General features: G+C 45.1%; 1 protein-coding gene across 2 annotated transcripts in view; it reads right to left on the reverse strand.

The window, feature by feature from the left end:
* The window catches only part of KIRREL3 (kirre like nephrin family adhesion molecule 3), a 760787-nt gene that overhangs the window by 313553 nt on the left and 432074 nt on the right, over window positions 1-15160 (reverse strand). For both annotated transcript variants that reach the window (XM_038380572.2, XM_038380570.2), the window contains exon 2: window positions 10678-10755. In XM_038380572.2, coding sequence (XP_038236500.1) covers window positions 10678-10755 — 78 coding nt within the window. The remainder of the gene's footprint in view (window positions 1-10677; window positions 10756-15160) is intronic.

The following is a 15160-nucleotide window of genomic DNA, read 5'->3' on the forward strand; positions in this document are numbered from 1 at the left end:
ATTGCAGAGGCTGTGGGTTTGATTGTCTGGGGGATGCCCCCCCACAAGGTTTGGGCTGGGACTCCCGCCCAGACTACCTCTCGTCAGGATGGAATTCTGCTCAGAAGGCTCCAGTTCAGGCCAATGCTCCCTATGAAGCCCTGTAATTCCCTGAGGTGAGTAGCTGCCTTCCAGCGCCGGTGCTGGTGGCCTGTATAAATTGTGGCACATTGGGTGGAGGGGAGGGTCTCAGAGCAGTTATCAGAGCAGGATGTTTCCCTGTGAGAGGCTCATCTGCTGAACACTGAAGGGTTTGTGTCCCCCTGCCCAACCCGGGCTGTGGTGAGCTAGTGTAGGCCCCTTCCCCTGGGGTGGATCCAGTTGCTTTGTGACCTAATCAGAGGAGTGTGTGGGTTGGTGTGTAACAGCAGCCAGCTCCTTCTGGATGAACCAGCTACTTTCTCCAATAGTGGAAGTTATTTTCCTGACTCCTCAGAATCCCAGTGTCATGGGGCAGCCGGACAGGACATGGCTGAGACATGTGAGACCAGAGACTGACTGGCCAAGCCACTGAAGGGACCTTCTAGCCCTCACAAAGGAACACTGTGATTGTACCATGCTGAGAATTCCCCAACATCATCCGCCTCCCCCAACTGCTCACTTCCCCTTGGGGTGACTTATGACTTACCTTACAGAACACAACTTGATTGTCCTTCTAGCTGCAGAGCTCCCGGCCGAGAGTCGGGGGTACATGGCAGCATCAAGGGAAGCAGAATGGGATGGAATCAAACACAGGGAAACACTTATTGTAATTATTGTATAGTGCAAGTCCGAGCGGTAACAATCAATCCAGCCACTGATGGGCTGAGCCACATCCTGGATCAGAGTGCCTTCAGAACCCAAACGTAGATCCAAGTTATCCAGGTTCCTTTTTCACAATGGGCCAAACCAAATATCTTTGGAGCCAACTCCCTTTGTACTCTGTTGGATTCTGGATCAGAATCTTGTCACTTGATCTCACTTCTCCTTCCTGTCCTTGACAGTGGAGCATCCCAGCTTCAACTGGCACAAACATCCCTCTCCCTGCACAGAGTGGAGCTGCAAAGTTATCTGCAACCTTCATTCCTGCAAGAGCTGCAGATTTCGTTTGAGAAGCTATTAAGCACCAGTCCAATAGAGCAACCTTTCATTGACAAGCCACTTGGCCCTTTAAATGATCTCTGAATAGCGTTTTCCTTTTATTGCTTTGTGCAGTTGAGGAGCCTTGGCTTCAGGTTATTTTGGCTTATGATAAACTCTGGATTTATAAAGCTCCCATTCACTTTGGTCTCTCTTTTGTTCTCTCTTGTCCATTTGCTTCCTTTACAAGTTTTAAATTTTAAAAAAAAAGCACACAGAGAAAAAGATACCAAATTAACAGGGAAACAAATGAAAATGAGTATGTTATATCTCTGTTTGATGACAGCCACTGTATTAGCTACCCTTACACAGGACAGAAAGTCTGCTCAGCAGCACAAGTGGGCTTTTATATTTATTCTAAATTAGAAACAAAATGATGAAAGCCTCAAATGGAAGCATCAACTAATTGCACTAATATCTCACTAATTCCAGCATCAGGGAGGGGGAATAATGACTTTTTACTATTTTACCAATTGTTCAGTTTAGACCAAGTTGCATTATGAGCTTTCTTTCCATTCCGTGATCTATGGTGCAGGCGGAGATTCCAGTTCAATTATTAATATGCAGGAGTTATAATTATTCTGATGATTGGTATGAGATAATTATAAACCATAAAAACAGCTTTCATCTGCGTGCACAATTCGGGTTTTTTCCTTCTTTTTCTTTGCGCTGTGGATCTGACTCTTATCTGTAAACTGGAGACATGCAGGAGTTCAGAATGATGCACTTAAAAAAAAAGGCAAACCTAAACCCATTGTGTGGATTTGGTGCTCATGAAAGTGTGGAGCAGATAACACCAGCCAGAAACAGGAGCAGCGGGGCAGCTGCACAGTTCTGCCAGGCAATCTCTGTTCTCATCTGTAACAGCTCTGCTATTCCCAGGAGCTTGCACATCTGTGTCTATGCATGTCCATCTTGAACTGAAGCAGTCTTGTTATTCCTATCCTGAGCAGCTTGGCCAATGTTCCTTTCATTCTGAGCAGTACTATCCCCTGCTATTCCAGTCCTGAGAAATGTCAGTGCACCTCAGTCCTGACCTACAATCCCCACTGCTATCTAAGTCCTGGACGCTCACTCAGCTCTGCCCAACGTACCTCATTCCTGATCTGCCATCCCCTCTGCTATTCCAATTTTGAACCAGCATGCAATGGTGCGAATGCATCTCAGTCCTGATCTGCAGCCCCTTTGCTATTCCCGTCCCAGGCCCTCCCTCAGTTCTGCCACTGTACCTCAACCCTGCTCTGTAGTCACATCTGCTATTTGAGCCCTGCACTCACCCTGACTAGAGAAAGCCAAAATTACAATAATCAAATCGTAGGACTGGAAGGGACCTCAGGAGGTCTTCTAGTCCAGTCCCTTGCACTCTTGGCAGGACTAAGTATTATCATAAATTCTATGATGTTTTCCCATTGTAGGTAGATATTTAATGAAGATGAATATGTGAGACCACAAAATGAATTTGTATGTGGGGTCCCGATTTCTAGCTATTCTCCTGGGTTAGCAGGGGTGGAAATATACCTCATGTATAGCACTACAGTGCACCTCCCCAGGAACCCAAATGTCTAAGGATTTGTCTCTTTTTTTTTCTTTCACAGGCCTTCTTTTGCCATGGTTGGGAGCTTCCAGGGGGAAAGTTTGAAACAATAAAGTGTGGTCTTCTCACGGCATATCATCCAGGCACTGAAATGCCACGAAGTGAGGTTATCTCAAGAAAGGGCTCGAGGAGGCATTTAATTTGTCTGTTTCCATGGCACTCCGTATCCTAGTTATCTGAACCCCTTATACAAGCTCCCAGAAAACATCAGAGACAGACTGAAAAGACATGTGCCAACATCAGATTGCTCCCCACCACTCTCTTCATTGTCCTCAGCGAACAGAGGGCAAGAGATTGTTTTTAAAGAAATGTCATTCACCTCTCAAAGCGTTACACTAGAACATCAGTGTACATTCAGCTGGTGGGAGAGCGGGACTCACTGGGGACCCTCCCTCACTGAAGCTTCACCCAAAACTCTAGCTGAGCCTGAAGTTGCCCCTCTTTCCATGTCGAAAATCACATACTCTGCATTCTGCTAACTGCTTTTCCCAATCGGTTTTCATTTTCATTCTGGTAGAAATGCCAGTAGATGCCATTACAAACCTTTAACAGGTTTCTGCCAGTTTCTCATTTGGTTTCTCATGGGGGACCAATAACACCAGAAATCTGTACCCCCGTAAATCAGTTGCTCCATTCCTAAACTTAGGTGGCCAACTGGAACCAACTGCAAATGCTAATGTGGGATTTCCAGCTCTGTGCTTCACGGGACCTGCTGAAAGAACTCCAGATCTCATGAGCCAGGTGATATGGGTTGGGTATGTACCCCATCTTGGCAAACTGAGAATTGTATTGACTTCAGATAATGAGCTAAACCTTTTGGATGCTTGACATCCCACAATCTTTGGAGATTTTCCCATCACTGCTTACCCACTTGTAGATCTGACCGGTAGCCCCATGATATCTGAGTGGTCTTTAGTGATAATCCCTTCTGGTAGGCTATGACACCTCAGTATGAGAGCCTGCTTTACATGTTTGCCTGTGGGTAATATCTGACAGACCTCATTCTCTCAGTAAAACAGGGTGCAGTGTACATTGCTACATGGGAACTATTGGTCAGCACATAGTGGCTGCCTCTGGCTGCAATGCTACCGTTTAACTCAGTGCTCTGTATAGCGCATTCAGATACCTTAAGTCAGTGGTTCTCAAACTTTTATACTAGTGATCCCTTTCACATAGCAAGCCCCTGAGTACCACCCCCCTTATAAATTAAAAACACTTTTAAAGTATATTTAACCCCATTATAAATTCTGGAGGCAAAGTGGGGTTGGGGTGGAGGTTGACAGCTCGCGACCCCCCATGTAATAACCTCGCAACCCCCTGAAGCAGGGCTTTGGAGCCATGCTCCGGCTCTGCTTCAGCTCTAGGCAAAAACCTGCAGCTCCACTGCTCTGGAGCTGTTCCGCACTCCAGCTCCGGGCTCCGCTCCAAAGCCCTGTCCTGAAGGGTCCCAATCCCCAGTTTGAGAACCCCTGCCTTAAGTGTAGAAGATGCTATTTAAACCAAGTTCTATATAGCTATCATGTAGGGGGAAGAAAGCTGCCAGAGACCTGTGCACCAAACATAAATGTCTCTGCTGTGGGATCACCAGTGACGTGCTAGTGGATATTCTAACTAGAAGTCACTGATTCATAGGGAACTGTACAGCAACATGGCAAAGCCTTGGCATGGGGTCCAGAGACCTGGATTCTAGTCTGGTTCTGCCCCTGACTTGCTGTGTGACCCTTGGCAAAACAGTTAGGTTTTGCCTTGACTAGAGATGGGGCTAGCAAGGCATGGAGGAGGAGTTCACGCTTCTCTGAGCAGCAGTATTTCATCCTACTGTGTGCACCTTTGTTTCATGGAAATCAATCTGCACAGGCAGGAGAACATGCTGCACTGACCAGCTCTTCCTTGACTTACCACCAGCCTCTCTCCCCGGCCACATCCCTTTTTACCACCAGGCCTGTCAGCTGCACAGAGTGTTCTGCCGAGTGGGTGCCGGCAGCTTCAAAGCATGGGGAGGGTTCCACACAGCTGCCATTGCCCTCCGCAGGGGCCTGGCCTGCCTTTCTGCAGCTGTGTTCCCCTCCCCACCACGGAAGGGAGCATACAAGCCTCCCTCTGCAGAAGGCTTGAGCAGAGCATGAGAAAGGAAAGCCGGGAGAGCGAGCATGGCATATGCATTCTCCTGCAAATGGGAAGCAGTCACGGGCACTGTCTAGCAGCCGGCGGCTTGCCGGAACAGGTGGTGGAGGAGTAGGCTGACACCTCCTAGCTTAATAGTTCCCGCTAGTCACTTTATGAATGGCAGCCAAAAAATGCCATAATTGCTGCAGCGACGGCCACTAATGACTCGGTACAGATCTGGCAAGCCAACAAAGGCAGGAGAAGAAAGAGTGGGAGTGGAAAAGGCTCCTGAATTTCTGCTTTTGGCTGGTGAGAAGTAAATGGAAGGAAAGTACAGGGAGGGGGCAGGTGGGAGCCAGTTGGGAATAATGCCAGCCTGATGTGGGGATGAGTTGCTGGCATAACCAAGGAGGGGGTTTCATGTACCAGCCATTGGGTTGAAGGGAGCCCTCATTGCTAGAACTGGGGATTTACTGTAGACCTTTGGCTTTGGAGGAGGGTTGGACTGAATAGAGGGAGAGGATTCAGTTTTTCTAATTATAGGGCAGATCTGGAGATTATTACCTAAGCCAAAATTTTGAAAATTGGGGACGTAACATCAGCCATCTATGCCCATATCATGGCTCCTAAGTAAGTGCCCTGAAGTCAATACAAGCTGCAAGAGCACAGAACCTCTGAGCTGCAGGGCATTCAGTTGGACGCCATACAATGGCTTAGGTGCCTGGCTTTATGTGCTCAAGATTGGAAATGCTGCTTCTAGTCCATGCTCGGGCAGAACCTCTGCTGAAGCCAACAGGGAGTTCTGCCGGAGAAAGGATCCGGCCCTTAATGACTAAATGGCACATTCCTCTTGATTATGTATCTGTTTCTGAATGTTAACAAACAGTCTGCAGTGTTTGACTGAGTGGGTTATTAACAGAATGAAGACAGATGGTAGAGGATTAACTCTAACGCTTCTTTATTGCAAGGCTGTCACTACAGAGAGCTCAGCGCTCTCCCTCTGACTACAACCGTCACCAGCTTAATTCCCCACTACAACTCAGAGCCACGCGCCGCCTAGTGATCCAGGCACAAAGAACACCCGATCATTAATCAGAGTGTGGGGACAATCAGAAAGTGACTGCGTCAGAATGGCACCTTCTCGTGCTCCCCACGCACTTTTGAGTTGTATCCAACTCAACCAGGCTTTTACTGCCATAAGCTTTGCAGAGCTGATATAGCCAGAGGCAGAGAGCTGGATTCTCTTCTGCCCTGTGCATCAGAGCCCATATAGCTGGATTTGATTCTTCCTTGTGCATCATCACCAGTCTTAGGAGCACTGAAACTTGATTCTGTAATGCCAGATGATGGGTTGCAGCTCCCAGCTTTTCCTGTGGGACACCAAGACTTTGTCTAGACTTAAGCTTTTGTAACATGTGTTAACTGATTGCCAGTTAACACATGCTAACTAACACAATTGGAAATGCTAATGTAGACACTCCGCAAATATGTGTTCATGGATACTCTAGAGTGTCAGATGGGAACAAATATCTCAGAAGCATCTACATTCATATTTACAATCATGTTAATTAATATGTGTTAACTGACAATCAATTAACATGTGCTATAACACTATTAATACTCTAGTCTAGACAAGTTCATTCTAGAGCTGACGTGGGGGATAAAGAGTAAGACCCGATCTACCTGTAGATTTCATACTGGTATAACTATGTCAGTTAGAGTTGTAATTTTTGACTGATTTAGTTATATCGGTATAACCCCTAGTGTAGACGCAGTTGTTCCAGTATAAAAGTATCTATACCAGTAGCACTTACACTCATCCTGCACAGGACTAGCTACACTAATATAAGCACTTTTATAACTGTGAGCACACTAGGGGGCATTGTATCCCTCTGAGCATAGTTAAAGTAATACAACTCTTGTGTGTAGGCAAGGCTACATTTTTCTGACTACAGCTGCACTTTAAAAGCGTTACCGTTAGGCACCAGCATGCTTCTAGTGATGGATGTAATTACCCATTTCCACGATGATGGAGACCCCATGATGCATAATTAGCAGATTGCTCCATTGTCTGTGTCTGTTTTTAATACCTTTGGACACCCCATAATTATTGATAGGGCTATTCATTAGCGTTCTAATGCAATAAAGAGGAAGATCTTTTATTTGGCAAAATTCAAAAGACAAATCATCTCTCTATGTATGCTTGTGGTGTATTTGGTCCAAAGAGTCTGGCTCAAGTTATCAGAAAGCTGCAAGAGCACAGAACCTCTGAGCCGCAGGGCATTCAGTTGGACCAGTGAAGTAAGTACCAAGGGTTCTTAGCTGCTCTAGTAAGGATGACCAGATCTCAGAAGTCCACACTGGTTCAGATTAGCTGCAAAGTTTGGATCTGGAACTCAACAAAGTTTAGGGGTGTTTGGGTCTGGAATTTTCATCCAGGACCATTTTCAGTACAAATAGATCAATGGTGGAGTATGTAGCTATGGAAAGCCTATGACTTTGTTTTTATTTTACTGCATCTTTAAATCTAAGGAGCCTATTGTCTGCAAACATTGGTAGCTATTTGCTTGTGCAGAATGAGACAAATACACTGTGTTCATTCTCTCCCCCTTACAAAGACTTTATTTTTGTTCTTTCACATTTCTCTTTTCTTAGTCTAACATAAAACCACATTGATGCTGAAATTAGCTAGCTGATTAGGGAGAAACATAACTGGAATTCTCTAGAGGTTGGATGCTTATCCAGAGGAACGTTGATCCTGCAAGATTAGGTACTCCCAGGAGATTCCCGAGTGCTGCCACAATCCCGCTGTACCTCAAATACCTCTCAGAATGTTTCTACACTGCTTATTCTGGTTCCAGACACTAGTAGAAAGGCCAAGTGGCATGAAAATATTGCAGAAATCAGGCAAACTAAGCTCTGGATTCTGCCACCCTTACTCCGATAGAGTATGCCCTTAGTGTGAGTCTTCACTATGGAAAAAGGTGTTAGCTAACACACGTAACTAACACGAGGTAAAATCCTAGTGAAGACAAGGCAATTTGTCTTTTTCACACGAGTTAGCAGGTTGAGGATTTGAGTCAGTTCTTGTTCAACCCAACCCGTTCCATCCCTTCCCTAGCAGTAATCCTACTATGGCCAAACTCTCCTCACTGTGCACTTGACATGAATCTCCTGTTTAGTGCTGTTTTAGGAACCTTAATCCCTCTCTGTTGATTCACTGACCTGGCATAAAACACAGAGGTGCTGCAGTGCAGCTGCCCCTGTCCTGGGGTTTGCTTCACAAACAACTCAAGCGCGGAAGCTGCCAGAAATTGGGATGTTCACTCTTCTGAGTGTAAATACTTTTTACTATTTAATTATTTTGACTCATAATTATTCATCATTTTTGGATGGATTAACCATTGATAGGACAGCACTTTGGAGATGGATGGAATATGTAACAACACTTTACATGTCTCTCTGGGTTCTTGCAGTGTGCAAACACCTCACATGCATTACAGAAGCCATCCTCACTGGGAGGCAATATTAGCCCCAATTTAAGATGGGGAACTGAGGCACAGAGGATCAGATTTTCAAAGGTATTTAGATACCTACATATGTGGATGGATGGGGTTTTCTAAAGCACCAGAGCAGGTTTGGTGCCTAACTCCCCTATGATCTCCATGGGAGTTATGCATTTATATACCTTTGAGGATCTAGGCCTTAGGATCCTAAATTTCATTGACTTTCAATGAAACTTAGCCTGTTGCTTTTGAAAATGGGACTTAGGCACTTTTGAAAATTGCATCCTAACTGATTTGCCCATTTGAACCCAGCTCTTCTGAGTCAGAAGTCTTTATGCTACACCAAAGAGCAACCATCTTATGGACAGGCTTTCACATGTATGAATAAAATAAAAATACTAAGCACATTTACTGTCTTTTCCACAAGGAAAGTACTTTCTACACACACTGATTAATCACTACAGCATCTCTTGGCAAGGAAAAGTGTCCCATTTTATAGATAGGAAACTGAGGCATAGAGAGGTAAAGTGACATGTCCAAGGTTACAGTGAGTAAGTGATCAAGTTGGGACTAGAATTCATATCGCCCCCTCTCACGCTTTTCTAGTCTCACTCCTAGACTGGATTGCCACATCAGAAAACAAATCTTGATCCACTGAAATCAGTAGAAGCTTTGTCATTGTCAGCACTGGATCAGGCCCTTGATGGACTCAAAACACATGTAAGCCTCGGTAAGGGCTAAAGATTGTCACAGTTTGGGTTCCAGGAGACACAATGTAATGAATCCTTATGCCAGTGTGCAGCCAGATCTCTGGGATCTGGCCAAAGCAAGCGTCCATGAGTAATTCCCCACATTTGGCAGTGCAACTAGAACTGGGAAAAAAAAATTTCAATGAAGAATGCAGATTCGGCAACACCAAAACATTTCACGAATTCATGTTGGTTTGCCAAATTGTTTCAATAGGGAAAAACCCTAAAAAAATTCAAATTCCAAAAAAGTCAAAACATTTTGTTTCAACATATTTAAAATAAAACGTTTTAATTCTTCTGTTCCAAGTGACTTTCTTTAATTTTATTTTTAAAAGGAATGAAAAACGGTCAAAATTGAAATGAAATGTTTCATTTGACCTGAAAAAAAAATTTTGTTTGATTTTTATTTTGCTACAAAAAATAAAAAAAAAATTCGGTTCCATCTGAAATGATTTCCCCCTCCCCTGATTATTTGGAATTGCCAGGGAACTGAAAAATCCATTATTCAAAAGCTCTATGTGGAACAGCAGCAAACCATCTGATCATTCCCCTCTATTTGACATTGGTGAGGCCTCATCTGGAGTACTGTGTCCAGTTTGGGGCCCCACACTACAAGAAGGATGTGGAAAAATTGGGAAGAGTCCAGCGAAGGGCAACAAAAATGATTAGGGGACTGGAATACATGACTTATGAGGAGAGGCTGAAGGAACTGGGATTCTTTAGTCTGCAGAAGAGAAGAGTGAGGGGGGATTTGATAGCTGCTTTCAACTACCTGAAAGGGGGTTCCAAAGAGGATGAATCTAGACTGTTCTCAGTGGTGGCAGATGACAGAACAAGGAGTAATGGTGTCAAGTTGCAGTGGGGGAGGTTTAGGTTGGATATTAGGAAAAACTTTTTCACTAGGAGGGTGCTGAAACACTGGAATACGCTACCTAGGGAGGTGGTGGAATCTCCGTCCTTAGAAATTTTTAAGATCAGGCTTGACAAAGCCCTGGCTGGGATGATTTAGTTGGTCCTGCTTTGAGCAGGGGGTGGGACTAGATGACCTCCTGAGGTCCCTTCCAACCCTGATATTCTATGATTCTATGATCTGGTGGCTGCTTCTGCAGTCTCAGAACTCCACCAGCCCATGTGGCACCTGCATGTCCTCTCCATGGGGCGGAGAGCACAACTGGTGGATCTGTGGAGTGCTTCTCTACTGGTCCTCCCTCTGCCCTCCTGTACTGGGTCATGCAAGGGCTCTGGTTCTGCTGCTGTCAGGAATCTTTGCTGTCACTGAGGAGGGGACAAGGATTTTCCCCTTATTCATAGCAACACACATGGTAGAAAGCATTTGTATCCTTCATCTAGAGACTTGCTCTGGGAAGGGTTGATAGAAGAGGTTGCGGGAGAGAAGATGTGTGGAGGAAAGAGGAATAAAGAGAGAGGAGGGGATAATAATGAGGGGCCAGGGGGAAGAGATGGGGAGAAGTAGAAGCTGTCAAAGAAAGTTGGCAGAAGTGGGAGGTACAAGAAGTGAGGGGTTGTGGGGAGAGCCCTGGTGGCATGTGGGGCAGTCGCTTACCTTCAGTCATTCTCCGATACTTCTCCTTGTACATGAACCCCAGCACGAGGCAACATCCTCTTCTCGGGAGACCCAGTTCTAAAAGTGAAAGAGCGACAACCACATTAGTTGGCAGGCCAGCCAGGAGAGAGCCAAAGGTACCCACGGTGGGTGGGATGGGATAAAGGGGGTGTCGCCTGCCGACCCCGCCGTCAGTGCAATACAAAGGAGTTGTCAAGGTGGAGATCTCCTGTGCAAGAAGGGAGTGGCCAGGGAAAGCAGATTGAACAGTTTCTCCAGAAAAGGGTCTGAGGTCCCATCCCCAATGGGAAAGCCATTCCCTCCGCATCCCATCTCTCAGGTGTTTGCTTCTCCTGCTGCTTCTATGCTGGGTGCAATGTACTGTGTGTCTCTGCCCATCCATAACATGCAGCAGTGATAAGGACTTGGCCTCTTAATCCCTTTCGCTCAGCAGACCATGTGATAAAATGTAAAGTAGGGCCGCAAAGGAGAGATAAACCTGACTTGAGGCTTCTTGCCCTTTCAAAACAAACAGCTGGCCCTCACAATGGCACAATGCCAAGGTCCCAGGCAGCCTGTTGCTTTGATCCCTCAATTTCTTACAGGGGGTGACTGACTATCGGTAAAAGGCAGATCTCAGCATGGATTTTCCAGAAGTGTGGGGTGTGTGTGTGTGTGTGCACGCGCATTTCTCCCCACGTGTCTATCTCGTCACACAGGAAAAAGCCCTCGTTCTTCAAGGAAATTCTCCTGCGCCAAGGTGGAGAAAATTAAGGTACCATGTCCCAGCTGCGGCTTGCCTTTGGGGGCCTCCTCCATTCTACAGAACATGCAGATCAAAGCTCCTTTGATGTTTACTTAGTGCCTCTGTGGTCCCTTAATACAGCTCCCATTTGTCACCAGAAGAGCACTTCTGATGTCACAAAGCAGTGTAGGTATGAGAAAGGGGAAGACAGCAAAGCGCAATGGCTTAAGATGCTGGGAGCTTTACAGCAGAGAGCACTATACACAGCAATCTATCGACGGTACTCACAAGACCCCCACTTCTGTAGTATTGGAGCATCTCACAATCTTTAATGCACTATGCTCACATCGCCCCTCTGAGGTTGGGAAGTGATATTATCCCCCTTTTGCAGTGAACCTTTGCTCTTGCTGAGCAGCACTTACTTATGTGCTTAAACCTATTGGACTTGTGCAAGCTGGGTAAGGATCACAGAGTCAGCCGATGAGGGGCACAGTGGGATTGCCCTTCTCATTTATGTGTGGTACATAGTGATACAGAGCACTTATGCAGCACCATCCACCCAAGTATCCAAAGGCCTTCCCAGGCACTAACTGATTGGCCTTCACAGTGCCCTGGGTAGGCAGGTATTAGTGTCCTCAGATGATAATGGGGAACCCAAGTCACAGATTCTTAGAGGTATTGAGATGCCTAATTGCAAGTGATTTGATAGGGAGTTTGCCATCTAAATACGTTGACGATCTGGACCCGAGCACAATGAAACCAATAGAAAGACTCTCATTGACGTCAGTGGACTTCGTTTCAGGCCCAGAAGCAATTTGTCCAATGTCACATAGAACCTCATCCTGAGGCTGAGAATCTTCACTTCTCGCTAACTTCAGCCCCACTTCAGGAAGGTACTTAACCAACTGCCCATCTTTAAGCATGTAAATAGTCCCCTTGAAATCAATGCTTAGAGTTAGGCACACGCTTGGATGGTTCCCTGAATTGGGGTCTTTCCTGGCAGTTGAGAGCAGGATCAGCTCCACAGTAAATCAGCAGCCCAGCGAGGCCTAGACGCTGGCACTGCCAGTCCCAGGCTCAAACCACAAGACCAAGGCCATGCTGGTCATTGCTATCTTCGTATTCAGCAAATATAAACATTTGGGCTATTCCAGTTAAATAAAAAATGGATGGGGTGGTTATTACTGGAATAATAGATGCCTTCTGCTAACTTCTATTGGTCACCACTAGTGCCTGGTGACTTCAAATGGAGGATAGCCCCAGGAGCTGTTAACTCAATAGCTCAGTGCTCCTTTCCAAATACAAGGTGCCAACTAGAATAGGTAGCACCTAGCTGAAAACACACACACACTCTCTCTCTCTCTTTCCCCCCCAAAATAAGACAGAGCTATTTATCTGTTGGAATTATCTAAAAGCTCTACTACTGTTTAAATATATAAAACCCATAGAAGTAAGCAAGATGCATTTAAGCCTTTATTGATAGGAAAGCAAAATACTATTGATCCCTATCGAGCCTGCAATGAACATCATGCTATCAAATTGAAATTAAAGTAACAGAATTAGGTTAATCACAAAAGCAGTCAGTTCCACTGTGGAGTCAAACAAATCAGTGTTTTTCTGTTACTGGGTCTGAAGTGCCTTGCATAATGTCAGGTTTCAGAGTAGCAGCCGTGTTAGTCTGTATTCGCAAAAAGAAAAGGAGTACTTGTGGCACCTTAGAGACTAACAAATTTATTTGAGCATAAGTTTTCGTGAGCTACAGCTCACTTCATCGGATGCATTTGGTGGAAAATGCATTTCCACCAAGTACATCTGATGAAGTGAGCTGTAGCTCACAAAAGCTTATGCTCAAATAAATTTGTTAGTCTCTAAGGTGCCACAAGTACTCCTTTTCTTTTTGAGTCTGAAGTGCAATTGCATATTTCTTTTCTGCAAACACCTCCTCCCCCCCACACACATTTGCTGTTGTTGAATGTGTTTTCACTAGTACAAGGTGAACTTCAGAAGAGGTCAGAAAGGTGGATGCTTCCAACCTGTGAGGTTTAGGTCTGGACCAGAACTTGTCCAGAGTTTGGATCAGCTTGTTCCAGTCTGGGCTCCATCTCCAGCTTGCCTCATAGTGGGGTTGTGATAATGAATGCTTATTAAGCCATTTGAGATCCTAAAATGAAAGGAGCACAGCATTCTAATAATTTATGCTGCAAATTTGTGAAACCTTGATAAAGCTTTTATAGCTAACGGCACCTTTAAATACTTAAGAGCACCTTTAAAGATAAAGTGCTTTGAGGTGGCTCTGTGTGACCTCTAAGCTCTCAGTTGCCTAAAAATTGCTTGCCACTTCATGCCCTTCAGGGTATGTCTACACTGCACACTAAGCCTGGGCTCTGACTCAGGTTTGAGCCCAAGCCCCACTTCTGTCCACACACAAATCTGTCTGACTCAGGTCAGCAAGCATTCAGAACCTGGATCCTGGTACCTTGCTGGGGGTAGGTCAGCGCCGAGTCCCACTGTGACTCGGGTCCAAGCCCTGTCATTTTGCAGTGTGGACACAGGTCAAGCCCCAAACCTGAGTTAGAAGGTCTGTGTAGTGCAGTATGGGAGCATTAGCATGGCTGTGAGACCCGAGTCTGGCAACTGCAGTAGGTGCTCAAGTTCAGGCTTGGAAGCATTGTGTCCACAGCCAGTTTACAATGCAGCATAGACACACTTCTAGAGGCTAAGGGCAACGGATGGCTAAACAGTTAAGTACACATACAACATTTGAAATCCTCTGGCATCAGGGCGCTGCAACAATCCCACCGGAAAAAAGGTTGTAACGCATCTGTGTCCATATCCCATAACTTTGAAACTATCCAACGATCCACATTTTCTTCCCCTGTGGCTTAATTTCTCTCCCTCCATGAGAACTATAAAACAAGTCACATCTGACATTTCCCACCTCGGTCATTTGTGTTGCGTGAAACAAAATAGTTCATCTGGAATATATCATGAGGCATGTCGATTTTTTCCACATTTTGATTAACTCAAAAGCAACTACACCGATTCATCACAGACCTTCTTATAAAAATGGAGACAAAGGACAGAAAAGGTCAGATCAAAGACTGGCATGGAGGGGGTTGCTAGAATGGAAATTAGAATGCGACCACAACTCTAGCACTTACTCCTCACTTATGCAATAATGAAGATCATTTGAATGAGCACCAAAATGCAACTGCCTCTGGGGTGGGGATGGCCATCTTTGTAATGGCCCCAACATTGCCACGCAGCAGCTTTAGGATAGGAAATGAAGAATAAGTTACTAACTGAAAGCCAGAAGGGGAGTTCAGGTGGGAAAAATATATGGTGTTGACTGAAGTTGGAATCTACAGGGAATAACGCGAGAGGCAGGAGATGACACATGTGATTTAGAAGAGGAGCTGTCGCTTTGCTATGCCAAATTACAGAAGCCTCCTGCTTTTCCTCATCAGATTTTTTTCTCACTTTCATTTGCAATTTAATTACCTGCTTTCAAGGCAATTACAATACCCATAAATCATGCAGGGAGCAAGGTTTATGATCAACTAGCATACTAAAGGCCAGAGCAAAGGAGTAGTAAAGGGTTATTAGCACAATCATCCTATGTACTATTGTGTAGCTGTATCCCACCAGGAATGATAATAAATGTTTAATAGCCCAATAATACCTGTTTAATAATTTTTCCAGCTCATCCTGACTAATTGCAAGTTTATTAAAGAACAA

This window comes from Dermochelys coriacea, chromosome 22, assembly GCF_009764565.3.
Source record: "Dermochelys coriacea isolate rDerCor1 chromosome 22, rDerCor1.pri.v4, whole genome shotgun sequence".
Taxonomy (NCBI): Eukaryota; Metazoa; Chordata; order Testudines; family Dermochelyidae; genus Dermochelys; species Dermochelys coriacea.